Consider the following 27,633-nt stretch of genomic DNA (forward strand, 5'->3'; position numbering starts at 1 on the left):
GAAGCTGATTGTTAACACAGAGCTAGACCTAGGCTTGGTTTAGCATAATTTACTCAAGTGTATCAACAAGTTCTCGATTTAACGTCTGACGTCTGGATGGAACGCAATCCTACAAAACAACAATTGCTAAAACCCTGCTGTGAAGATTTCGGTGCAAAACAAATAATGCTGAGAGGCAAGCTGCGCATGTATGTGTGCAAGTGCGTGTATCCGTCTGAAAGAGGCTGCCATGCAGTGTTTTGTTTTAATGCTGTTCATTAACTTGGTAATTATTGTTCTACTTTTTTTCTTCGAGTTTTTCTCAGGAAAAAGCCAAGAGCAAAGAAACCATTCTGTCTGCATTGTGGTGTGTGTGTCTGTGTTAAAGAGTTTTTTAATGTATTTTTTTTTGTTTTGTTTTCTGCTTTTTTTCCCTCCAAGTTGTTTTTTGTTTTTATGATTTTTTTGTTTTGTTTTTGAGTTTTTATTTTTTGACTGTATGAAAAAAAGCACAGAGAACATTGAAAAAATCAGTGCAGACAATGGATACGAAACAGGCAAAGTTTGTCTGGGCTGATGCCACTGAGTTCTTTTGGATCCCTATCCCAGCAGGTGCTCTAATCTGAGAGTCAAACATCCTGCCAACTGTCCCTCCCCGCCATAACGTCTCCTCTGTTGGTCTCCTCCAGTGCACCGGACTACTACGTTCTTACATGGGTGCCAGCATCAACACAAAGCAAAAGAACTCTTTCCAGTGTCAAGAGCATCACACAAGGTCCATGCCGACACGCTCTGGTTCGCTTTTCCCGGATCAAGTCTGAGCAAAGCAAAATGAAAAATAGAAGACTTCTGTCCTTTCATACAAAGCCAGCAGTCCCCGTCTTTCTATTCCCATCTTATGCTTCAAACGTTTCATTTCAGTGCCAGATAGCAGCCACTGAACCTTGTGCATACTGAGAAGGGCTCACAGTTCCCTCCTGTTGCCCGTATGTGCACATTAATGCTTGTGTTCGCAAAGTTTTCACTTTTCAGAAGTTTAAGACATTTCAGCTCAGAAGGAAAACAAACCATCTTTTTAACAGTCTTTTTAAAAACAAAAAAACAACAAAACAACAAAGGCAAGAAAGTGTCGCTGCGCATCATTTCGGTCGCCCGTGAGTTGACGGGCATGAAGAGCAGAGAAGAGTTCGCTCCTGAGCGAAGAGTACGAGAAATCAGCACACATCCTGAGCGTTGCCGTATTTTTTGTTTTTCATTTTCCCCACGCAGAGACTGCTTCGGGGGCCGTGCATTGCGTTTGGCCGCTACTTCCATTGGTCACTCCTCAGAACGTATTGGCAATGTTGTTTTCTGTGTTTGGTTGCTTGCTGTATACGACATAGCTGCAGGTTGGTTATTGTGATGTGTCCTTGGAAAAAGAAAAAGAAGGAAGTTCCAGAATGTACAATGAACGTTGATTCTCTAGTAGAACCATTATGTTAAGTGATGAATGACATGTGCGTTTCGGTTTTGTACATGTAGCGTTTAGTCTACCGTCCCATGCTATTGGTGATTTACTGTACAAAAAGAGAATGAGGGGGAAAAAAAAGGTGGTGTTTGGCAGTGTCTGACCTCCAAGCTAATGCTCGGTAAGGCATAGCTAATCGCTGATGAAAAGGCTTTTGGACTGTCTTGAGAGGGTGTAGAATCCAACAACGCTTGCCCACGCTGCCTCGCATGTTCCTACTGGTGACGTTTGCGGCCAGACCCCTTGTGTGCACCCAAAGTCTGTTGTGAATGTTCCCGAATGGGCAGTGCACACATGTTCTTCTCTTCATTCTCACTCTTTTTCTCTCACTCTCTCTCTCTCCCGTCTCCCTTGGCCTTAGATATGTCGCTTCATGTGCAGAGCCAAGTGATCAGACCGGGAAAAACATCTGTAAATAGAGAAAGAGAGAGAGAGAGTTAGCTTGGAATCACTTAAGGAAAGAGAGTGATGATTGTGCTAAAGAGGACCACAGTCTAAGTTTCTTGGAAGATGTGTGGCAGCTTTGCAGATGGAACAGAGAAAACAACATTTGGCATTTGGGAAAAAAATGAATTTTTAAGCATAGCCAGCTTTTTGCTCTAAAACTGGTGACAGATCGTTTTGAATGCGTATCTTGCCAATGCAGTTAGCAGCAAAGCCTGTGCTGAGCCTTGCGCAAGAAATAATTTTTTGGGAGTATGACCACAAATCACAGCAACCCTGTTTGGCTGGAGGTGATATGGTATTGTTTAAACTGTGTGGCTTCATTAGGTATGTAGCACTTGAGTCATAGCGGTTGTTTTTTGTAGTGGGCCATGGGCTTTTTTATGTCATCATCAATTAAGCTCACATGTAACCGCTGCTGGTAGGAGTAATACATAACAGTGCTTAGAAAATACAGTGTTGTGATGCCATTTCTACTTTACATTTATATGGCTATGAGGATTACTGTATTACAGCCAAAAAAGTGTTGAAAGTGAATCTTAACTGGAATGAATAAAAACTTGGAGAGTTGGAAAGGAGTGGAGAATTATAATTTCAATTTGCCTCTGGCTGTATCCATTATTAATTAGTCGAGAGCCAGAGTGTTAACTCCTCTGTTGCTTTTTGGATGGGAAGCAGCCAAGATGTAAAATGGTGTGGGTGGAGGGTGTGTATATATACAGGTATACACAGCTGGTTTTCAAATGAGTCATCTTAAGGTTTCTCTACATTATATATCAGTCGGACGGTTTCTGGTTTTCCCCAGTTGCTTCGCAGAATTCTGTTCTGAACATTGAACAAATTTACCATCATTCTCTTAATATTTTCTCTCTTTCTTTGTATGGCTCTTCAAGGAAAATCTTTCAAGCTTATTTCCAATGACTAGTAATACTTGTATGCCCAGTGGGGGACTTAATGTCTATCGAAGGCAACAGCTGGGTTTTAGAAGTAACAATCCCATATGTTTGATAAAAATGATTACATAGAAACCTTTTAAGACAGACATACCATAAGGTTAAATAAAAACCGCTGAAATATTACAATTACTTGACATTGTCCAGGTGAAAAATTGAAGCACACTACCCATGAATCTGGAAGAGGCAGAGCCAACAATTGGACTACAAATACATTTTTTATATAATGTACCATTGTTTTTGCCATACACAGTTCTTCACGGGATTGTAGTTCATTCCCTCATAAAAACCAAAACCACAAAATGTGTAATATTGTGATTTGTCTCTTTGTTGGTTTAGTTGTATTTTTTTAGGATTATTTATTTTTTTTTAATTGGGGAAAAGTATTTAGATCAAAGGCCAATGAAAATGTGAGTGGTTACTTTTGCATTGCGACAATTAAGCACATTTATACCTAACCACTACCAGCACCTCAGTAACAGTTTTCTTTATTTCTTATACTGTTTAGTTTAACACAGCTGGACTGCAGTATTGACCAATCATCATCTGGCAGTGGATTTGCATTATGTGAATGACAGATGTACATTTCACTTTAGGTATGTGATTTTTTTTTGCAGAGCAGGAAGACACTGTATATTACACTTGGTTATTTTTTTGTTTTTTATTTATCTAGGTGTAAATAAGGTTTTGTGGGTGTGTGTATGTGTGTGTGTGTGTGTGTGTGTGAGTGTGTGGAGGTAGGGTAGAGCGACTGGACAGATGGTCCTGTGACTCACTGTAAGTGGCTGCTACACCAGCTGGCACACCCTTAGATCTCATAACCCCTCCCCCCACCTCTCACTCAACCCCTCTCAACACCCGACAGGGGGCTGTGCTTGATTAGGCAGGATTAATGATGCCCAATACACTTGTGTGTATGTGTGACTGTGAGACAGTATGACTGTGTATGTGTTGGCTGACTGTATTTACTGTTAGACTGCCCTTGACTGTAGCTACTCATAACCCATTGTGATGGTAACACGTTTGTGTAATTACACCTAGCTGAGAAATACCCTAAAATTTACCTATAGTTTTTTTTTAGTTTAGTTTGGTATCAGTAATTTTAGTCAGCACTAGTTTTTGATTAATATTTAAATTTAATTCTTAAATCACTGTTGTGGACTTGAGGTTGCCTCAGAGTAACCATCTCTGTAACTTAAGACTGATACACATGTCTGACACTATACCATAAATCATGGAAGAAATGCTGTATTATGTATTGATTATTCTATTCTATTCTACTCTCTAATGGCATTGCCACATGTCTGCAGCTGCCTTAGTTTAATAACACATGGACATTTAAATACAATTGAATAAAAAGCAGTAGCTAGCTATTCAACTCAACTGCAATGACACCTAGACAGTTTTAAAGGTTTTGACAGTTCATTCGGCAAACTGATAAGGAAGATCAGCTCTGTAACAGGTCTCATCCTGAACTGACTGGAGGCATTGCCAGAGAAGAGGACAGTTCCAAAATTAAAGACCATAATGGGCAGTTTTGCACATCTTTTCAACGGCATGCACTCTGAATCACCTTTAGCCCCTGGCTTATTCCATCCAGATTCAACTAGGCATCCTTCCTGCCATCGGACAATTTCAATACAGTCTCCAGCCATTGCTACACATTACTCTTGATTGTTCTCCCAGTCAAGGGTAATAATAAGGGTAACTCTTTCACATCCCAGCAGCATCACTGTTCACACTAGTTTTTTCATTCTATATTCACCCATAATGCAGTGCACAACCAAAAATGGATGTGCTTCCCCAAGAGGTTCTTCAAGGTTTAGTATTAAAAGCGAGAAACAGGAGGGCTCAATTTATAAATGCTTTCCAGGGAATGATGGGGATCTGTGTGTGGGATTCTGCAGCAGAACTAAATTGCTTAGGCTAGACTCCAAATTCAGAAGATTCCCTTGTTTATTACCTGACAGGGAGAAAGAATTGTCAATGTAGATTTGCTTATCCAATCTAGCTCCTCCTCCTTTTGTCATGCAATAGCTGCCAAACATTGAGTAATGAGTGTAGGGACACAGATTTCCCCATGCCTTCCCCTAGAGAGTTCATGTGCTTGGCTGCGCCTGAGGGAGAACGGCGCTGTTCAGGTGTCGGCAGCAGTCTGCAGAACAGAGGCCGTCCCAGCCGCAACTTGTCCGCTGGGAACAGTGGAGCTTCATTGTGATGGAACAGCAGAAAAATGTTCAATGGACAACTTTCAAAAGGCTGCGGCAAGGTTGGTTTGATGCCGACGGCGAGACAGGGAGCCGTGTCTAATTGTGCTTCCACCTGGAGCTGGCTCAGTGGGCACGCGGCCTCCACTGTGTAATTGCTGCCCGCATGCCAGGCACGAGTGACAGCTTCTTAATACTGTCACCTGACAGGCTATCATTCTTTCTCCCCATGCTAATGCAAATCTCCCTTTTTCTCTGCTGTTTCTGTGTCTCTTCACCTCTTTATCACCATTGACAACACACGTTCACTACGCTGCCTCTGCATAACGTGTGTGTGCTCATGCTAAAATATAGCCCATAAGATTTAAACAGGGTTCACACAGTCATGAGGGAAGTTGTGATTTCCAGACTAGAAATTTCTATGAATTTCTCCCTGACTTAGTGTTTAACTAAGTTAAACATGCAGACTGTTTAAATATAAGCATATTTATGCTCCGCTTAATTGCTCTTTGTGAGTGCAATCGCAACCCTGAGCAATTCATTGAAAATTCTTGGCAAAATCATGAACATTCAGTGGTCAAAATGTGTGGGAACATTGTTTTAAATAATTAGTAAGAATCTCAATTTGCATACTTATATGTAGTCAAAGCATAGGACTTTGCTGGTGATTGCAAAGTCAGTATTTAGTCCACAGAAAACTTTGTTGTATACGGTTTCCATTTGCATTTTACATCTAGCTACATTTATTGTAGTTCATTACTACGAAGTGTGCATTTATGAGTGTGTACTTTCTGTGCCACTAGCATAACTACACAAAATTACAAAATGTACTATTAAAATGTGTTTCTTGGACACTCTGTTGTCTGCCATTGGTTGGGAAAAAGTTATGGCTGCCGTAAACTGTGGCTTTCAGCTTGGGGAACCATCTAGGCAAGTACACCTGTTTTAAATGTATAATTATTTGGGACACACTAATTCTAATTATGCATTTAAAAAGTGGGAAGTATGTAGAAATGCACAATATATTGGTACTATATCAGTTATCAGCAGATATTGGAGATTATCAGCCTATATTTAATTGTGCATGCTCATTATCTCTATTTTTACTCTAATTTAAAATTAATCTTTAAAAATGCTAATAATTTAATATCACTGTTAAATGTAATCTTTAACAAATCTAAATTAATATCCATTTTTTTCATACTGCACATTAAAATTGTGATGCCAAATTCAAATGGTTGATTTTTCGCTTTTAGTGTTTTTTTCTTTATACTAAATAAATTAATATTTTTTCATAAATAAATTAATATTGCTAATTTTTCTGTTATCTGCAATAACATCAAAATAATTGTAGGTTTATTGTATCGATCAGAATTTCAATATCAGTGCATCCATAATAGAATGCAAAGTGTGACTTACTGTTACTCTATACACGCCCTAAAACAAAAACTTACAGTATGCTGATATTTCAATATTTGCAGTAAAAAAAAGAAAAAAGAAAATCATCAAATATGCTTTGTCTTTCCGTTAGAGCTCTACGTGCATCCATTTCCTCCTGTGCCCTCCCCAGCTCTTTTATATTAGTGTTATATAACTTTCTTACCATGGAATGCACACCCATGCCTTTAACTTCTCTTTCTCCCGACACTCAAGCCACATTGTGGGCATATGCTGTACCAATGGGAGGATGGAGGAAAGTGGAACAGGATGTGAGAATGAGATATTCACAGTAATTCGGTAATGGGTATCACAGGACCAGACTCTGAATGAGTTATTCAGCAGGGAACTGGGACTGTACTAACTTCCAAGTCCGATGTAGTAGTGCTATGTGCATGCCATCAGAGAAAATTCGAGAAAACAAGAGTGAAGGGAGAGTTTGGTCTTGTGGTCTCATAACTAGAGGAATTTGTTTATGGGCACTTGAGGACTGTGGACTAGTGTTTTTGAATGTGTAGAGGTGTTAAAGAATTAAAAAGGGTTAAATGTGCTCATACATTTTTTGTGAGCTAGCTTTGCAGGTTTTGCAGTGTCTCTTACCTGTCGCAGTGGTTGCACTTGAAAGGTTTGGCACCAGTGTGTTTGCGGTAGTGCCTCGTCAGTTCGTCGCTTCGTGCAAAACGCCATTCACAGCCTTCCCAGGAGCATTTGTAAGGCTTCTCACCTGCATGCACAAACACACATAATTTAATCCATGCTTCACCATTCACACACACCTGTACACAGATGGTGCACCTCTGGAGCGAAACAGCCACTGTGCCACTGTGAGCACCGTCAGCAGTTCCGTTATGAACATCATTCATTACCGTTTCTCTCAATCACACATCCCAGCCATCCAATCAGATTGCTTGCTTTCTCTCCCAGTCAACCAATCACATGTCTGTAATGCAAACCTCCTGTATTCTCAATAGTCAAAATGTGAAAAATGTTGCCTTCTCAGGCAACATACGGAGGATATAATTTTCACAAAAATTGATTCGATCAAAGGGTCATTTTCCACCTTTTCTTAAATTGAAGAGGGGCTGCCTAAATGTGCTCAGTCACCATAACAGAATGAATTCATAACCCAAAGTCAAGTATCCAAAATGAAGCCATTTGTGTTAAATGTTCTCCACCCTCCCATTGAGCTCTGAAATTCAATTGAAGTTAAACAGATGGGAAAGGAGATACCAATTGTTCCACATGCTGTACTTTTATGCCTCAGATTTAAAATATGGCCATGAGTGAGGGAGGAAGGGGGGTTTCAACACCCGAAGCGAGGGTCCCGGCACAGTGGCAGTGTTCCTGGGGAAAAGAACTGGCTTCAGCCTGGGGCCTGGGTGGGAATGGGGAGGGTGTTGATGGCACTGATTCAGATCTGGAGGTGGTAATGATAATTGGGGTCTTAATGACACTTAATGGGAAACAATGCCATATTCACAGTAAAAGAGCTGCCAGCTACTCCAGCAAATGCTGTGTGCAGTGCACCAATCTTCCCATCTAGAGTAAAGCTCCATTAAAATGGAAGTTTCTCCATTGGAAATAGTTGTTGACTAAGTTGATTCTGACCACACTTCTAAACTCAGTTGACCACCAAATAGGGGGGTGGGGCACTTTAGATTCTAAAGACCATTTGATTGGACAGAAAATTTGATGAGAAGCTGAAGTGCAGGGTGATATCAAAATCGTTGATTCGTATTGGTGGAATTGGGAGACTAAGATTTTAAAGCTTATATCTTTTAAATGCAATTTTTTCCCCCCATTGTTTTGGACCACACTAGCTTATAGATAACAGTAAGGCTAACAAATTCATACTAAAAGCCAAAAAACTTCCATTTTGATTTCATGGCAACTTTAAAATAGTTAAAATAGTAAAGTTTGTCAAGACATGATACTGATGTTTGGCTTGACAAAGCTTTGTCTGAAAGTTATTTGTGTGTGTGTGTGTGTGTGTGTATGTGTGTGTTTTTACAGTCACAAATAGCCTAGCATTGCTAGGCAGTTTCTAAGGTTTTCTAAATGGTTCCTTTGGCATTTCTGTGGTGGTTGTAGTATGCTACTATAGTGGTCTTGGATAGATAGTTAAAGGTGTATATAGGCAGACTAGATGGATAGTTGGATAGACTGGTGGATAGATGAACAGATGTATGTATGTATGGAAGGCCAGATGGATGGGTAGATTATTGATTTTTGATTATTGATAATGACTAATCATTCATTTATTTAATTAACAGTCCTACTAAACCTGCCTTACTTGAAAGACCATACCAACAAGTTTAAACTAGTTTGGACCAGCATAGAAATTTATGCTAGTCTTTCAGCAAGGATGTGCCTAGACCTCCACGACTGACTCTGGATACTGACGAAGAAAATCATAGAGAGGAATGGAAATGATTACAGTTATTTTCTTTTTTCTTTTGTAAGGAAAATAAGATCCAATAAGATGTGCGGAAAATGGAAGGTATTCGCTTTCGCAATATTTCATATCCCAAAAAATGCATGCAGTGGTTATGAGCACACATATCACTGTTATAAAATCAAAGTCTGTTCATCTATTTATCCGGTCTCGTTTTTTAGCTTTATGATGCAAGATGAAGTAAAGGATGACATAATGTCGGGTTTACCACTACGTTGCTCAGACTGTCCTGGAAGTCTCTTATGATGCAACATAAAGTAAAGAATGACACAAGCAGTAGTGACGAGGAAAACGATTCCACGTAAGATGCCTGACCAGTACCTCTTTCCTTTCCCCATAGACATTTTTTGGCTTTTGATAACAAATAGAAGAGGATTTTTAAATGTAATACAATGTACTTGGCCTTTTTTCACTAGTTCACCTCTGGGAATATTGCAAACAAGCAGCGGGCCTTCTTTGACATCTCTCATCTTTCTCTGCCAGGCAAGACGCGCACAGACAAACAGCAGGTCAAAGTGCCTTGAGGTTTATTTTATTATGTTTGCCTGTCCTTGAGCTCCTTCAATTTATAAAATCAGTTGGAGAAAATATTGCCATGTCTGCTCTTGTGTCTGTGACTGCTACAAGTGTGCAGGAAGAGCATCTCTCTGTCATTTGGAGAGTGGCGGGGCCGCAGGTGTGAGACGGCAAACGTTTCGCACTACACTCACAATAATTGGCCAAAGACCCCCTTGCGCTTGCTCCATCCTTATGCCGTAGCCCCCTTCCTCCCCCTCTTTATTTCGTTGCCTCTCTTGCTGTCTGACAGCAGCGAGGCAGGCTTGGACCTGCAACCACGGCAACCATAACGCAGGCCAATTATAACTTGGAGAGTCATGGATGCATGATGGAGTCGCCTAGCAACCAGCCGAGAGAGGGAGAGAGAGTGTTTAAAGGAGAGAAGAGAAAGAGAAAGAGCCATTCAGTCGGTGTGCAACCTATGGACACTCCGCAATACCAACCAATTATTGCTTGCTTTAGATATGCATGATGTAGTTGCCTGGCAACCCCAACTGTACCCAAAGAGGGATGGGAAAAGGTGGGATTGATTTGGCATATTGGAGCTTCAATTGGTATCTAGAGCTGCAAATAATCAACCTATTACAGTCTTTTGATATGGTCTCCTAGCAACGGACCCCCTCCAAAACCGAACCTCCTTCCCTCGCACCAGTGTCCTAGGTGTGTATGGTGCGGTTAATTACATTTCCTCAGGACAGAGTGCTGGTAAGCTATTATTGTCTCCGAAGTTTAGATTTGAGAGGTAGGGCCCAATTATCATCCATTCATTTTGTCCCCTCCTGTGGCTCATGTTGCATTTCAAAATGAGCTCTCAGATTCTAACCCATTTTTATCATCCAAATCCCATTCAGGGATGTGTTATTAACTTCAGCAAACACTGTTGACAAAGCAAAGCAGGACCATGTCATTACCACAGGGCTCCACGGCTGCATTTATGAGTGTAAATGATTGCGTGAATGTGAAAAATTACTTTACTTCTGACACACAATCAGATGTATTAGATGTATATACATTAATAAAACTCCCTAATGCAATTAAAACAAAATAAAAGCTCCATAATGCATTTAACCTTATATGTATGCCTTGTATGCCAAATCAGAGATCCATTTCTCACCAGAATTATGTGAGTCATAATGTGAAATTATTTCTGAGTGTAATAATTTGGTCATGCAGATGTTTCTAGGTAGCCCTTTGGGGGTGTCCAGTCAAATCCAGCCATAAGATTTATTTCACCAAGTGATTAAGGCATGCTTAACAACATCTGTCTTTTAGCCAATAAGGTAAGCCTACTGTGTGATGTGTGTGTATGTATGTATAAATGAACATTCATATATATTATATATATATTTCATATGATATGATATATATTATGATATGAATGTTCATGAACTTCTAATCTGTTAAGCATCCTATTTTTATCCTTATGTTTTATTTTTTTCAAGACAAATGTTATTCATATGGGCATCAGTCAAGTCTGCTGTTGTTTATTGCCATCTCTCAGGTTAGCTTAAAGTATTGAAACTGAAAAAAACGTACAACATTTTCTGAATTCTGTAGACATTTTTCATTTACTTTTCAGGGTCATGAGTGCTTCTAAACAAACATATTAGCATAGAGTCCTGTAGCACGTAAGTTTCTCTTAAATCCTGTTGTAATTTTAATCTCCATTTTAGTAATCTATGGAAATGATAACCGAAAGAACAGGATTAAGGTAATTAAAAAAATAATAAATCAGTCTTGTAATAAATACATAATGTGATGATCCAGCAAGCCAAAATGTTCCTTCAGGGTTTTTATTTTCCACTTTTTCATGCTTATTGCTTATTTCCACCGATCTTCAAAAGCGAAAGCAGCATTGATACGCTAGAATCAGCCCAAAAGCGATTAGCACTACTAGCTCTCACAGGAACCTGTCGAGTCAACAGCTGGCCACAGGGGCCAGATACGCTGCATTGAGGCCACTGTCACAGTAGGTTTCGGGGCCACAGCAGAGTGCAAAACACTCTCAGGTTCAGCGAGAGGGCAGAAACTACGGCACTAGAGCGTGCAAGCTCGAATTAGCCTGGAAACAAGATTCAGCTCAGTCAGTCTATCAATCATCTTGCAATTACTGACTGCACTGGCAGGTTTTGAATGGTGCGGCTAGGCTCATTTTAGTCTGAGATTAAGGTGCAGGAGAGAGAAAACCAGATAATTTGCTTTGGGGCTGTGCTGCAAAAATCTAGCTTCACAAGATCTCTTATGGCCCTTCTATAGTATCAGAACCTTGGCAAAGAAGATTTTCTGAACTCTGAAACTATCTTGTTACATGCAGAATTAGACTTTCAATACCAGAAGCCTCTCTCCAGGAAAGCTAAATGCTATATGTGGTATTAAATGCTAAAACATATATGATATGATGTTATTGGTGCAATTAATCACCTGTATGTGTCCTCTGGTGTGCCTTTAGGTGGGAGCTTTTTGTGTAAACCTTCCTACAGCCATTAAACTGGCAACGATGGACCCTCTTTTTGTTCTCTGGGATGTCTCCTCCGCCAACTGTTCCCAGGCCTCCTTCTCCATCGCTCTGTGCACCACGATTTGGTGGCGAAGGTAGCGAATGCGTCGCCACTAACTTTGCTGCCCCAAGTCCGACTTTCTTGGCCACCAGTTTCAGCGTAAGAGTGCCATCAGCTGTGGCGGTAAGAGTCTGCGTGGGCTTGACAAGATGGCGTCCCAATTCCGGGGAGGAAGGTGGCGTGAGGGAAGTGACTGCGTTTAGCTGGGCGGGATTAACTCCTCCGCTGGCTTCTTTTAGCCCTGCGTCAGTACTCTTGGTGTTGGCTGGGGCATGGAGGTTTTTGGGAAGGGATACCAGCAGAGGTGGGGGGCTGGGCTCATCCGATAAATTGGGCAGCAGAGGGTCCATCAGGTCCTCGTCGCTGTCTCCCTTCATGAAGGCAGGCGTAAGGAGGCAGTCAAGTTCCTCGTCGAAGAGTTCCGAAAGCCTTTTGGGCTCCGTCTGTAGGTACCTTTCCAGTTCCAGACATGTCTGCAGGAGAAACAGAAATGCATAAAAATGAGACAGTAATACTTAGAATACTCTCAAGTCCAGTGACGTTTATGAAGGGAAAGCTAATCATCTAATAAATGCAGTTACAGCTGAACATTTCACAGTGAAAAATGTGGCTTGTCAACATGTTTCCAGTTTGTGTTGGTTCAGTTGGTCGCACTGTGGAAATTGTAAACGACTACATCTGCTACATAGGGACTTTTGCACAGAAAAATTTTTGAGTGCAGCTGGGGGGCAAGATTTTCTGGGAGAGAAGCTGAACATCCGTGGAATTTTTATTACACTCGCTGTGGTTGAGGGAATAGTATTTATCTATGTAGCGTAGGTTATTTCGTACGGTGCTTATTGAGCGAGAAATGACCATCTTATTACTTAAGATACCTTTCCCCTCACTCTGGTTTTTCCTCTGATGAATACTTTGGCAGACAGAGGGAGGACGGAAGAGAAAGACGGCACTATCATGGCTCACTGACTGCTCACTCAGCAGTTTCTTTTTCAGTGGTTTAACATTATTGTTCCCCAGTCACAGTGGCCAGTTTGGATATTAGAGAATTCTGTTCAGTGTGTTGCGGTAAAAGCACTTTGGCAGTCAAATGGCAGTAGAGTAAACCTTCCAGCTCTTTACTTCATGTCAGCTTTAAATTACAGTTGCTGTACATGCTCTATCTTAACTTATGTAATTTCCTTTAGCTCAGACTTAAATAATTTGTCCAAAATGAAGGCATTTCCTAGCATCTGTTGTTTGCTGATAAGTAAAATAGACTAAAAAGTGCAGCTTAATTGAAATATGCATACGCATACAGGGGGTTTTCAAACTAGGGTTTGGGGGCTATTAGGGAATCTGCAAAAAACTGAGAAAAATATTTTACAATGTGTATTTTTCAAAGTTAATTATTATTAATTTAAAAGACTTATTTAAGCTAAATGTTTTTTTTGTTTTTTTTAAATGGTCAATTTCAATATTTTCAAGATAAGATTTGTACAGTTTGCTTTAATACAATGACAATATAAAAAACAATTATTTAATTTTGTCTTGAGTGTTATCACTCTTAATATTTTTCTAACAGCATACATGGGTTTTTATACATGGAAAATATATTAATACATGAAAATATATCAACATCAAAAAGTTTGAAAACCACTGTGCATACCGGGATTTCTTTGAGGTTATTATTTCAGACTAAACACAGAAAAGTGTAAGAAACAGTATTGGATACATTTCTAATCCCAGCTACTGCTTAAGTGAAACACTGACCATTCAATTTACTTGAAGCCAAATGGTTCCTGTGTACTTTCTCTGACCTCACTGGTGACACAGAAAGAAAGGCACTAATACTGTAGCTACAATTTGACTCATGTTATGCAATACAGCACAGCCTTCAACGAAGACTAAAATAACTGAAACCCAGTCCACTGCAGCAGCTACAATTCACCACTGCAAGCTCTGCCCGTCAGCTCTGCGTTCATTTATGATTCTGAGCACTACCTGGAAAGTGCATGAATTATCCATGCACTGAAGATTTTTTTAGCCATGTTTTAGCGAACGGGAAATTTAGCAACCAAGAGGGATCATGCATCTCTGAAATTATTCCATTCTTGTGCATTTTGTAGGTCTTATTACTTTAATAGATCCTCTAAAGACATACCCAATCTGCATTGATAAGCACAGAGCAGCATATGGATAAATTCTTTATGTAATGCAGCTTAAAGCAACATGCCATTAAGAGATGGCAGAGGGTTGAAAGAACTTGGCATAAGCACACTATATTTTCACACACATCTGAGCAACCACATGAACAAGAAAAAGAAAATGTAGATGAGGTGAATTGACTCTTCTGGACTGGCTGCTAGTGTAGAAAGCCCCTTGCGCACTGAGCTCCATCTATTATAAATGCAGTGCCAGGGGGTTCGCATGCAGCGCTAAGAGCCAATGTCAGACAAAGAGCAGGCAAAGAGAGGCGAGGGGGAGAATCGCAAAACTGTTATTAGCAAATGTGGATGCAGTCCAAGTTAGACACAAAGGGGAAATTATCGCCAATCTCAGAGTCAGTTCCTCTCGCTGTCTCCGCTCCCTGCTTGGATAATAAAGTCGGCACATTATCTAAACTAATGTGTTTATATCTCCACCCGCATCTAACAAAACAGACTTTTTTTTTCGCACCCTCTCTATTTTTGAGGTTGAAATTATGATGATTTTTCGCTCATACAAATAGATTTTAATTAAGCATTTTGGCTTTCATCAGATGTCGTTTGAAGTTCTACCTCTTGATGCAAAACCGATCTCTCTTCTGCGCTCCTCTCTCTCTCTCTCTCTCTCCCTACACAGCATGCGCTGATGACTAATTAGCCACTCAAACGACCCAGCAAAGAGAGGCTCTTTATTCAGTTAATTTGCTGATGGGAAGCCTAAGTGTGTATGTGTGCGTCTGTGTGCTTGTATGTGTGTAAGATGTAGTTACAAGAACAACACTTGAGTTAAAAGTGCCATATTTATACATTTATTTAACATTTTTTAGGACCGTATGAAGTGCTGCTGCTTTATTCCAAAAAGGGTTTTTAGAGTGTAATGCTTTTCATACCTGCTGGAAAAGCAATCTTAATCTTAAAACAGCCCAAGCATGTTCTTAGCTGGTTGGTTTTCAGCTAGTTTAGCAAGTCACCAAGCTGGTCTTCAAAGCTGACCAGCTGAAAATTGTCCCAAATCCCTTTTAAACCAGCCAGTAGGCTGGTTTGACATGGCTAGGGGACCAGCAAACCAACTTAGGCTGGTTTAAGATGCTTTTTCAATAGGAACAGGAGAACCTAAACAGGTTCTATGGTTCTACTGGTGCTTCAAAGAACCCAGAAGAGCTTAATTTGTTCCCCTTTTCCACCAATATGCTGAAACATCAATAATATAATGAAACATCAATAACTTGTTTTTTATTTTTGTTTTGTAATTATAGTCAGCTCAAGAACCATGTATAGTCAAATGGAAACCGAGAAAAGGGTTCTTTGAAGCACCTAACATTTTTAAAGATTGTATGTCAGGCAGAAATATGAGCAGACCAGTTGTTCCTTCCAGCAAAACCTGTCCTAAGCTCTCGCAATGTTTTGTTCAATAAAGCACAAGCATTGTCAATGATCTTGCGATGAAATCTGTCTATATGCCATCATTCCGTCCCCTGCAGTGTTCATAATTTACCAGGGTGCTGTGATTCCACTATGGCCATTAGCACTTTTATGACCATAACCATACCTTAGCTAGACTGAATATGCGTCCTTCATGTATTGAAGGGCTTTTGGCCTGTTTGCACACCGCATTCATTTATCTATATTATTTCAAGTATTTTTTTTTTAGGGATGCGCCATGGCTGCTGCATGATAACCTCTGTAATGACACAACAATTACCTGGGAACCCTCGGAGACAACTTGTGCCAAGTGACACACACTCACCATCAACCTCAGGAAGTGTTTCGAAACTCTATAGCCCATAAGGACCTCCCTCCAGGATCTGTCTATCCATGCACCGAGAGAGATACCAAGCCGCCTGCAAATTTGCAGTCAGAGGCATATCCTATCTGTCCCGATGACATATAAACCATCATCACAGCAGGGTGGACATCAGAGTCATCTGAGGCCCTCACCGTCATGGATAGGATTTCACGGATCTTGCGTGCCTTTTCAACTGCTCTCTCTGTTTGGTTCCTGCACCTCGCTGGCTGAGCTCAGGGAGGGGAGCTGTCACTGCTGTCCTGGTGCTGGAGTGTTGGGGTGAATAATGGAGGGGAGGCTGACAGGGGTCCAGGGAGGGGGAAGTGAGTGTGGAAGAAAACAGCTGTCAAACACACACACTAGAGTGAAGCTTGAATCTCTTCACTTCATCTACTGTCATCGTCCCATCCCCCTGCACCCCCGCTCTTGGACTCCTGACATTTAGACAATACAGTTACAGCATGGGGCTGTGCAGAGTTTGTGATTTACTGCAGACCTCAGTGTGCGTGTGTGTATTGAGGATGGCCAATTGATAAGTGGCCATAAAGCCAATGACTACAATCTCTTACAAGCAGACATCCTAACAAAAGGGCCAAAGCATGAAAAAGAATCTCAGTAAAGCAGTTAATAACCAATAGAAGAGCCCTTATGTGAAAAGTAAACATCAGTGTGGTACGATCCTGAGCGGCTGCCGCACCTCCTTTTGATCTCGCTCGTGATTCTTCCCATCAAAGCAAGTACAGTCAATAAACGGCCGCTTCCATCGCAACCACACTCTCACAAAAGAGATGTCAGCAACTTGTTAGGAGTCTACAGAGACACGATTGCATCTGAAAATGTAGCCCTAGCCTTTCCACAACCCGTCACTCTCACTAAACTGCAACATTTGGACAACAAACAATTTGTGTGGCTAGCAATTGCACCCGACACCTGCAGAAAATAGTCGTATGCTGCTCGCCAAGAAGTACAACAAGAGAAAACATTGGGATATGGGTCAATGACATGATATATAATATATATATATATAATTATATATAATATATAACTATATTAATTTAGTCAAATATACAAATATACATTTTTTTATGGAGGCAAAGGCAAAGTTACTGTAATTCAGTTTGTAAAATGTCATGTGGGGGGCGACTCCCTAAAAACTTGTGCAAATATTTATGAATTAATTTGTGATATTTGTAAAAAGTTTTTACCACAATTAATACCATAATTCATATTAATGTTTTTTAAAAATATATATATTTTATTAAATAATTAATATTTGCGCATTCACAAGTATTCCAGGTATAAGGAAAAATATTTTTACTTGGTGGTTACAGAACATGGCATTTGAAACTACTATATAAGATATATACTATAAGAGTGTTTTATTTATTTATTTTAAATCATATGAAACCAACATAATGCAAAGAGTACATTTCTAAAACTGCACATTTGTTTTAAACATTATTTTTTTCTTTTTCTTTTATTATAGTTACTTGTATGTCATTGACCCATAACACTAAACAAATAAAGGAAATCCAACTACTTCTACTGGCCTTCATCCACTTCTACTGTTTTACTACTACCTACAGCAGACTCGCCCCCTGGCCCCCTCCTATGAAATTTTAATCAGCGGTCTGTGATGGAGTGACTTTTTGCAGACTCTCCCGCTGTGTAATAGCCCTCTTTTTTTCCTGTCTCTGCACCTGTGTCATCTCTCCCTACCCCCTCTTACACTTCCACCTCCCCCTTTTTGCCAAAACGGTGGGGTCCTCTGGAACACACAAACACACACACACACACACACACACAGACGTTCCCGAGCATGGCAAGGCAATTAGCGCCCGGGCGCCTCTCCTTGGTCCCCTCTGCCCCACTTCGGCCTAGTCAGTCTGATAAACGCAGATTATAAAATGAATGAATGGCACTGACACATGTGGGAGATAAATGCTAACAGCTGTTAGCAGGGACAAGACAGATATGCTCTTTTAATTTGGGTGGATAATTTAATCCCGTTTCCCTTGGCCCTTGGCCACTGTTGCAGTGGATGGAAGCTCATCGCAGGTCGTTTGTCAAGTCAGGGTCCCTGTCCTCCAGTGTGCAGCATTTGTTTGCTGAGGAAAAAGATGTAAGATAGAGGATACAAGAGAAACGTTTTACTTATAGCAGGCTGAGAATTTCTGCCAGTCAGCCAGTAGTTTGAGGGTGTATTTACACATGTAAAATCACATACTTTCAGCTTATCTGTTTGTTTGTGCAGCAGAGAGCGATCTTGAAAATTGTGTCATTTTGGTGAGAAGTATGATGCTTGAATGCCATGGCTAAACCATTTGTCATTCTTCAGTGATGTGCTAATGGCCACCTGCCACCGATTTCTCCACTGCTGCTTTTGCTGCATAGCTGAAGAGTAGACTGAGATGGGTTATATAGATTGGAGCTGACTATCTGTCATTGGGAGAACGCTGGTAACATGTTAAGAATGATCCATTTTAAAGATCTCTAATATCCCGTTTCTGCCAAAAGAGACCCAAAAACCCCAGGAGAAAACAATGCAGCTCATGCCGTGGTGAAATTAAAATGAGCAGAGCTGCGGTATGATGGCAAAAAATAAAAAAGGGCCAATTACTCACTGAGGATGGTGTCCTATTAGCGAGTTGGCAAAACTGGACACTCGGTGACGAATGGGCCACAGCAAATAAGCCTGAGGCTCTGGCAACCCAACTGCCTGAACATTTCCAGGGCCAGATTTACTGAGCAGCTCTTTAACGGAAGAACCTCTGCCCCAGATTTCTCTGGAGAAAAAGACTTGGTTTTGTGTCATGCATTTACATATAGGTTTCATTATTGTTGTGGTTGCCTGGGAACCAGATGATATTTAAATCCCTTGTGTATATCTGCAAATGTAACTTGCATGGCTTGTCAGGGAGGCATTCTGCACAAACAAAAAGCCAGATTCGGTAGGCTTACGCTGCAAATGTATCTACACAGGCTTGTCATCAAGTTGTTCAAAACCACCTCTGCACTACACAGGGTCGCTCTTTTAGAAACAACACAACTTGATTACAAACAAGTGGCATTTATATAATAGCAGTGTAGTTCTTCATTATGGCATTTCAAATTGTACATCCTAATTTTAAATTATACCTTACAGTGAACATTTCAATGCTGTAGCTATGCTGAGTAAAACCTGGCTTCAGTAGCAGGGATTTTTTTCCATGAATATTCATTAAAATGCTGGATGGAATCACCAAGATAAATAGATAAATATAAATAAATACTCGTACACTCGTTTAAGGTGGATAGATATTGTGTATTTGATAGGACAACATAAATAATGCTATAAGCACATTTACTGAATAAATGCTTAAATGTGCATAAAAAAAAAAAAGTCAGATGATTGACTACTATTACCTCCCAGAACTGTATGGGACGCTGTTGCTTCCAGACATAAGGCATCTGTCACAGAACGCTAGCAAACATGAAGCTCGTCAGAGCATAGGAATGCATGAGTACCAGTACCATATCATATATCAACTGATTTTTTTTTAATTATAATTTATCTGTATCTGCCCATACTGGATATTTATTTTTTAATTGTGCATGTTCATTTGCCCTTTTTTACTCGTAGATGACCTTTGAATACATCTAACGGTTAATCTAAATGGTTAAATATAATCTTTAGCAAATCTCAAAATGAATATCCATTTTCATACAGTGCATTATAATGTAATGATGCCTAAATTCACTTGTTGCATTCAAATGTTTTCAGTATTGCATTTTTAATTCAATTAGAAAAAAATAATATGATAATATTTTAATATTTGTTCCACACAACACAAGCAATGGAAATGCTGCCTGTTCCAAATTATGTTTAATTTATTTAAAATTTTCTTATAAATTAAAGGGTTAGTTCACCCAAAAATGAAATTTCTGTCATTAATTACTCACCCTCATGTCATTCCAAACCCGTAAGACCTTTGTTCATCTTCGGAACATTAATTAAGATATTTCTGATGAAATCCAAGAGGTTTTTTTTTAATCCTCAATAGAAAGCAATGTAATTACTGTCATTCAAGGTCCAGAAAAGTACTAAAGACATTGTTAAAATAGTCAACATAACTACAGTGGTTCAACCTTAATTTTATGTAGCAATGAGAATACTTTTTGTGCGCATAAACAACAAAAATAGCGACTTTATTCAATAATTTCTTCTCTTGTACGCATTTGACACCGTGAACACAGTTCAGTGCTTCCGTGTTTACGCCCAAACGCCGGCTAAGTACTGACGAAACTGTTCACGTGAGCACCATGACACAAGCATGTGATGCTTGTGAGGCTGGAGCTAGCCAATAATAGGCGAATAATTCACAGCGACAGATGCGTCAATGTCGTTAGTACTTTTCTGGACCTTGAATGACGGTAATTACATTGCTTTCTATTGGGGATAAAAAACCTCTTGGATTTCAACAGAAACATCTTAATTTGCATTCTAAAGATGAAGGAAAGTCTTATGGGTTTGAAACGACATGAGGGTGAGTAATTAATGACGGAAATTTCATTTTTGGGGGGAACTAACCCTTGAAATTTGCAGCTTGGGTGGAAACATAGCCTGTGTGTGTATGCATTACCAGCTGGGTTCACTGCTATAGACAGATGCTTAATATTTTTTTTCCTTTATGTCTAGTGGCCTTTATGTCTGCCAAACCTGTGAAAAAGTGAGTGCTCTGTTATGTAATAACTGCTACTGCTTAATATGAAGACATTGGCTGCAGTTTAAACCATTATGTCTTGAATATCTGTGTGCCGAACTTGACCTTGCTCAAATGTGTACTTAGAGTAATTGAATCACTGGCCCGGTCCCAGTGCCCAGAGTATTTTGTATCTGCCATTATTTAGACACAACAAATTTGACAGGATCAGCCTGGCCAAAGTTCTATTTTAAGAAGGCAAGCATACTTGTACTAATACTGTCATCTGGAACCAGGAGTATCAAGATCATCGCTTTATAGTTCTTTGACTTTATAGCTCTTCTTCTTTGACCCAGAACAAAACGCGGTATCTGTGCTACTCAATGATCTGTTCATTTGTCTGGCTCATTTCTATCATGTTTCCAATCTTGGTTTATTATATATTGATGAAGGTAATGTCTGGAGCTGTTCTCCTGATGTGGCTTCTGTTCGTCGCTCCCGTTGAGTCTTTTTTTTTTCTTGTCTCAGCATGTTCACATCTGTTCAGAAACAATATTACGTGACTCCACTGAGAAATCAGATACTTGACACAAGACCGCATCTAAGTGTTTGTAATGTCCCTCTTCTCGAAGACCATAAAAAGCACCATGCAAATACAATGTAAGGATGATCCCGTTGAGCATAATGGTCGTACAGAGAGCTCTCTAGAAAGGCTAAGCTTGGCTTTGGGTTTCAGATTAGTGTAAACTCCATGTACTCATTACTGTGTGTCAATATTTACACTCGCACACAAAGCTAATTACATGTTGACCGTGTAATGCGATTTGCAAATTTGTTTTGAAATCCTCATCCTTTCCCTGCCCTCCATTTTGCTTCCTAGCTTTACTTCTTGCTTTTGCAGCTGCACCTTGTGACAGAGAGGGCCTCTCCAGTGCTGTTCCTGCTCCTGTCTCTCTCTTTGGCTGGTAAACATAGACCAGCTCCTCTGGGAAATGAGAGGAAACAGACAGACAGGAACTCAGCCAGAGATGAGCACAACAGGCTTGGCAGCTGTTTCCATAGCAGCCACATTGTTGGGTTTTGAAATGTGAAAAGACAGCAGGACACTGGTTTGGGACGTTATTGTGTGTGCTGCCTGTATCAGAAAGACACATTTTCCTGTTTTCATTATCAAGTGAGGGACAGAACAGTGAGACCAGAGTCTGGCGAAGTGTAGAATGTCTAAGTAACTGGACAACAGAGATGGCAACTCGGACACACATCTCCAAAATTATTTTAGATTCGACTTGAATTAGAGACTAAAAAAAAACAAAAAAAACAACAACAATCAAGGAGCAATACTGATAATCAAAAAGCATGATTCATACCACTGTAAACAATTAACAGATGGGCTTATTTAGTTATTTATTGGTTGAGCATTTACTTTTTGCTTTTATGTTTGCTACAATAAAAACATTAAACCCCAAACTTTTGAATGGTAGTGTGTATAAAGTCTCTTATGCTCACCAAGTTCAGCAAGTTTTTTTTTTTTAAATCATAAATACAGTAAAAACAGCAATAAATGCCAAATGCTGTTACAATTTAAAATAACTCTTTCATATTTTAATGTATTTTAAAATGTACTTTTTTTCCACTGATGGCAAGGCTGAATTTTCAGCAGTCATTGCTCCAGTCTTCAGTGCCATATGGTTCTTCAGAAATCGTTAAATGATGCTGATCTGATGCTCAAGAAACATTTCTTACTATTAATCTTGAAAACAGTTGTGCTGCTTAATATTTTTCATTAACTTTTTTTGCAGCAATGCAAAGGATCAGCATTTGTCTGACATAATTTTTTTTTGTAACATTATATCTTTTTTTTGTCACTTTCGATTAATTTAATGTGTCCTTGCTGAACAAACAAAAAAAAATTATATATATAATATATATATATATATATATATATATATATATATATATAATTTTTTTTAAATATATATATTTTTTTGACCCCAAACTTTTGAACGGTATATGGTTTTCCCAACTGCAAAATCCCAAGTTAATGCTTGGATCTGGGAATTGACTTGACATGACATAAAACACTTAAGAATAGACTTGGACTCTGCATCAGAGACTTGTGAACATGTCTGCTGGCCAAAAATTTAGGTAAATTTCTTTGCACTGAATAGCAAGGTTTTTAGTCATCTTATATTGTTGCTAGAAGTTACCTTACCATCTTTGGTGAGAAAATACAAGCTAATAAAAATATTTGGCAGATTCTTCACCAAGTGAGGGAGTGGAGGGATAAAAAAAAGCATTCATTAGCCATAGCTGTGGACGAGTTTATCCTCGTTGACAGCTCTTGGCGGAACATTAGGGCCCTGATCAGGTTCACGACATAACTGAGACAGCTTTATTATGACAAGAACACTCAGGAGGTCAGGAACAGGAAATACTCAGCCGTGGCCATCCACTCCATCAAAACAACTGTTAATATCACTGAGCCTTTTCTCTACAGACACATGGCCCATTTCTCCACAATACGTTGAGTGAGCATGCATGTAATGCGGAACAAAGAGCAATGCTAATCATGCAAGATAACAACCAAGCATTATCTGTGCACTGTACCCTTAGAGGCAGGATTACTTCACAGATGGATGCTACTACAAGCAAAGAAGTGTTATTGAGAGCATTATGACACACTTGGCACCAAAGATTAGCAAGCTAGTTGTCCAGTGCATACCCACTTTGAGCATCAGCTAACTAAATAATTGCATTTGAAACTGCATTCTAGCTAAAGGGCCAGGACATGGTTATCATCAACTCGTTCTCATTATTGGGATGCTTCTCTGTTTTAGTTGTTTTGAAAAACTTTTAGGCTAGATTCTTCCAAGCCAGCCTTCAGTGCCACGTCTCAAAGCTTTTACTTGATAGGAGACTTTCAATAATTTAGGATTGACAGTCAAAGACAGTGTCTGCTGTCTTCTCCATCTGCATCCATCCGCACAAGGAGACTTTAAGCCTGACATGGTGCAGCTGCAGCTAATGAATACCTCCATTTAAAGATGGAAGAGGCGGCTTGGTTGCCAATCAGCCTTTGGGTGTGCTGTATGGGGCTGCTGAGAGCTATTTCTGTGTACACAAACACTGCTTTAGCTTTTAAAGTATTGTGGAACTTCAGTAACAGAGGTCACAAAAGGGACAAAGAAGCTGTGAAGGAACTGAAAAGGCACTATGACTTCTCTCAATAACTTCATCAGCACAGGATTGTAGAGGACATAATGCGACCTTGATCATGTTCCCAAATGAACAAAGTCACTATTAACTCTTCATAAAACTCGTGAAGAACACCTGGTGAATTTACATTGGGGAGGGGTTCACAGAAGATGCTTTTGTGCTATGTACAACAATGTGAAGTCTGTGAGATGACAAAGTACGATTTGGTTAAATAACCAAGCTGAAGTATTTTAAAGATTCTGGATTCTTGTTTAACCATAACCAGACTGTATGTTGGACATAAAGAACTCATGTTGGTGTTAGATACAGTGAACATGTTGGATTGCAGAGCTTTATCCAATTCAAACTATATGTTTTTCTATAGCAGATCTCAAAAAGTTTTTTTTTTTTTTAAATATATGTATAAATTGGGCATTAAGTGATTTAGGCCATAATTAACAGAAAATAATAATAATAATAAATATACATCCTTCTATCTCGTTGGTCAAAATTTCAATATCAATGCATCCTTACGATTTACCAATATAAAAGCTCTTTACAAATCACATAAAACTTAAATCTTATCTTCCTTACAGATATGCCGTAGAAGATCATGCTCAGTGTAATGATTCAGCAATGAGACAAGCGCAATAATGGATAGAGTGGGTACAGGACATGAATGAGCCCTTACCATAGATGTGCCAAATAGGGGATAATCCCACTGACAAAGGCAGTAAGACTGCAGGCTGGTAAGAGGCGAGCTGAGCCTCAGAAAACCTCTCTCCGTCTTCCTTTAACTGGATTTGTGGAGCGGGGCTGCTGTTTATCTGTGTACGGGGTCGGCTAATGGCCACTGGCTGGCGGCACTGGGGTAATCTAATCAGGATACAGCGATTTTCATTAAATCGCTCGGGCTGGATTATTCCCCGTCACAAGCCGATTGAAAGGGGACATTTTTAAATGGGGTTAACAGCTTGTTATAAGATTGGGGAGTCTAAGTAAGGGATACTAGTGATGGGTTGGGGGGGGGGGGGGTCTCTATTGTGACTGATGCCAGGCTAATCTTCATTACTCAATGCAAAGAGAATGCCACATGGGTGCGGGGGGGATACAACACTTGGAGACAAAAGAGAACAAGAGGAAACAAAAGAGAGCTGGCCGTCAAGGAGCGAGCTGGAAGTGGGGGCTGAGTTGGAGGGCGTTTTGTTTCATAAGATGCATGGCCCTCTGGGTATTGTATAGAGATCTCCGGTTACATACCATACTGTAACAGGCAACAGACATGACTAATAGGCCAAGTTCTCCAAGGGAGTCAATTTCAGCTGCAGTCCCATTATCAGGCACCGGTAAAGGTCTATACCCCTAGGAGACATAAAGAGGTCTCTTTATTTCACCAAGAATGTCTCCTATCTTTGTTGTGGCGACAAACGCAGGAACGTATTTCAAACACTATAAATGTTTGTGCCCATTAAGTTGAAGATATTTCACTCAAATTCTTGCAAATGAGCTCCTACTGTCCTCATTTTAAAAATAAAACTTCTTGTTTGGATTTAAGGCTGTTATTGGATCAGATATTCTTGTTTTGAGATCTATCTTTTGGATCTACCTCACACATCTGCACTTCTGTGCTGTGCATTACAAGTGGGAAGCCACATGGAGAGACAATTAAAATTACCCTTGTGTGATGACTTTGGCACTGGTGTGAAAGAGTTGTGTTTTTCTCATTCTCAGTTATGTCACTGCAAAGCAATAGAACACATGACTTCAGATTGCAATGACTTCAGGTTCACTGTGTCAGCTCTCTAACATTGTCTGTCTGTCTCTGCAGGACAGAGCCTCAGCCAGGGACCCAGCAGGTGCTCTCATTACGTCTATCCCAGTGTAGGGACTATCAGTCAGGCTTCCCTGCATTCTATGCTCTGCAGTGTGGCATAACACCATGGGAAATTCACATCTAGTCAAGGAACAGCAGGGGAGAAGTGAAGCGCCCAGTCTTATTCATTGACCAGATTCAGTGGTGGGGACTGTCTGATAAATGGACTGATAAATGTCTTTGGTAAGTTTAAAAAAGAAGAAGAAAAAAGCAGTGCTACTAAAAACAGGCCTTATTCAGTGTCATATTGCATTGCCCTTGTATAAACATATTTAATGTATGTATCTAGGAATTAGGGGTGGGCCATATGACCAAAATCTTATATCACGATATGAGTAATTTTATATCACAATATAGTTATTTTTGCTTTAAATAAGATTTTTATGATATCAAAATTTTTCATACCATTGAAATTTCATAATTCTTATCACCAATTTCAGTATCATTAAAAAAATGTATACTAGCCTAAAAATCTCTCAAGTTTACTGAAGACAAATAAGAAGACTGCTTTATATTTTTGTGGAAACTTGATATGTTTTCCAGCATTCCTTAATGACTAGACAGTTCAATTTGAAAGAACATTTATTTGAAATTTTTATTATTCTTTTTTAAATAATCTTTTGTAACCATGTAAGTCTTTAATGTCACTTTTGTATTTTTATTTATTTTATTTTGTATTTATAAATAATTTATAAATAATTTGCCATTTTCAGTTTCTTGTTTCAGCCCAATGTATCCAGAATTTTCATTTTTGGCCAAGAATTTTCATTTGGGTGCATCAGTCTGTTAAACCCATATGTTTGACCATGCTTGGTTGTCACTGTAACCTCATGCTATATATAACCCTGGGCGATTCTTTGTAATAAACCACAGGATGTAAGCTGCAGGCTCTACAAGCAGCCCTCGCAGAGAGGAACCACTACATCTATCTGAGCTTCCTGTCCGATGCGAGTAGCACGCACAACTGATCTGCTAGCCAGCTGAAAGGAAATGAAAAGGAAATTGCATAGATGGGATGCAGGGGTCCATGCCTTGCTGCAGATGCTATGACTGGAGAAGAGAGAAGTTATGTAACCCCACTGGGCCTCCATCCTCTGGCTGCAATCCTGCTGATAAGCACACATAAAAAGATCGGCTAGGACAAATTTTCTGGCTTGGTCCGTGTGGACAAGTGCGGGCACGCTACCCTGAGGGGAATGGATATGGTAACCTGTCCGATCTCCAACTTAGCCCCTGGATCTGGCTGCAGTGATGGACAAAGGCAGTTATGATAACAGGAATTCAAGACCCCTCCCAACCCGGCAGCTGCCCCCACCAGTCTTTGTGCTGCAGGGATTTTTCACGCACGAAAGGGTCCAAAACAAAATGAAGAATGCAGATTAGCAAAGCCGCTTAAAAAATTAAACAACTTGCTCGAGCCTGTTTTCGAGGCTCACCTCCAAGAGATAGGAGAAGGCCGGTCGTTTCTGGTTTGTGTGATAACTGACTGCGAGGATTTCCAGCCCAATTTCTCAGTACCGGGATAGGCATCCCAGTTAATTGCCATCGCTCACTTAAGTGCACGTAAATGGCTTTTTCATCCCTGCATCTGTCCTCTTTATAATTATCCTGCAGTGTGGTAATTACACAGACTCTGCACAACTGGTATTTTATGGGACAACAAACTCCTTTGCTCTTTTCTAGTCTCTCTTCCTCCTGCTTTCATGCACGAGGAAGGTAAACACAAATCCTATTTTTGAAAGCCCATCTCTGGGGATGTTTACAAAAATCACAGTATTGCTATTTGCTGGTTGCTTCCGAAGTATGTAAGCTGGAG

At 39.9% G+C, this 27,633-nt stretch overlaps 1 protein-coding gene across 1 annotated transcript in view; it reads right to left on the reverse strand.

The window, feature by feature from the left end:
* Positions 1 to 235: 235 nt before the first annotated feature.
* klf7b (Kruppel like factor 7b) overlaps positions 236 to 27,633 on the reverse strand; it is a 40,756-nt gene continuing 13,358 nt past the window's right edge. The window contains exons 2-4 of the mRNA XM_067408653.1: positions 11,962 to 12,571; positions 7,128 to 7,251; positions 236 to 1,895 (exon numbers count right to left, since the gene is read on the reverse strand). Of these exons, the coding sequence (XP_067264754.1) occupies positions 1,844 to 1,895; positions 7,128 to 7,251; positions 11,962 to 12,571 (786 nt within the window). The 3' untranslated portion in view covers positions 236 to 1,843. The remainder of the gene's footprint in view (positions 1,896 to 7,127; positions 7,252 to 11,961; positions 12,572 to 27,633) is intronic.

The sequence above is a fragment of the Chanodichthys erythropterus genome, chromosome 14 (assembly GCF_024489055.1).
Source record: "Chanodichthys erythropterus isolate Z2021 chromosome 14, ASM2448905v1, whole genome shotgun sequence".
Classification (NCBI taxonomy): domain Eukaryota; kingdom Metazoa; phylum Chordata; class Actinopteri; order Cypriniformes; family Xenocyprididae; genus Chanodichthys; species Chanodichthys erythropterus.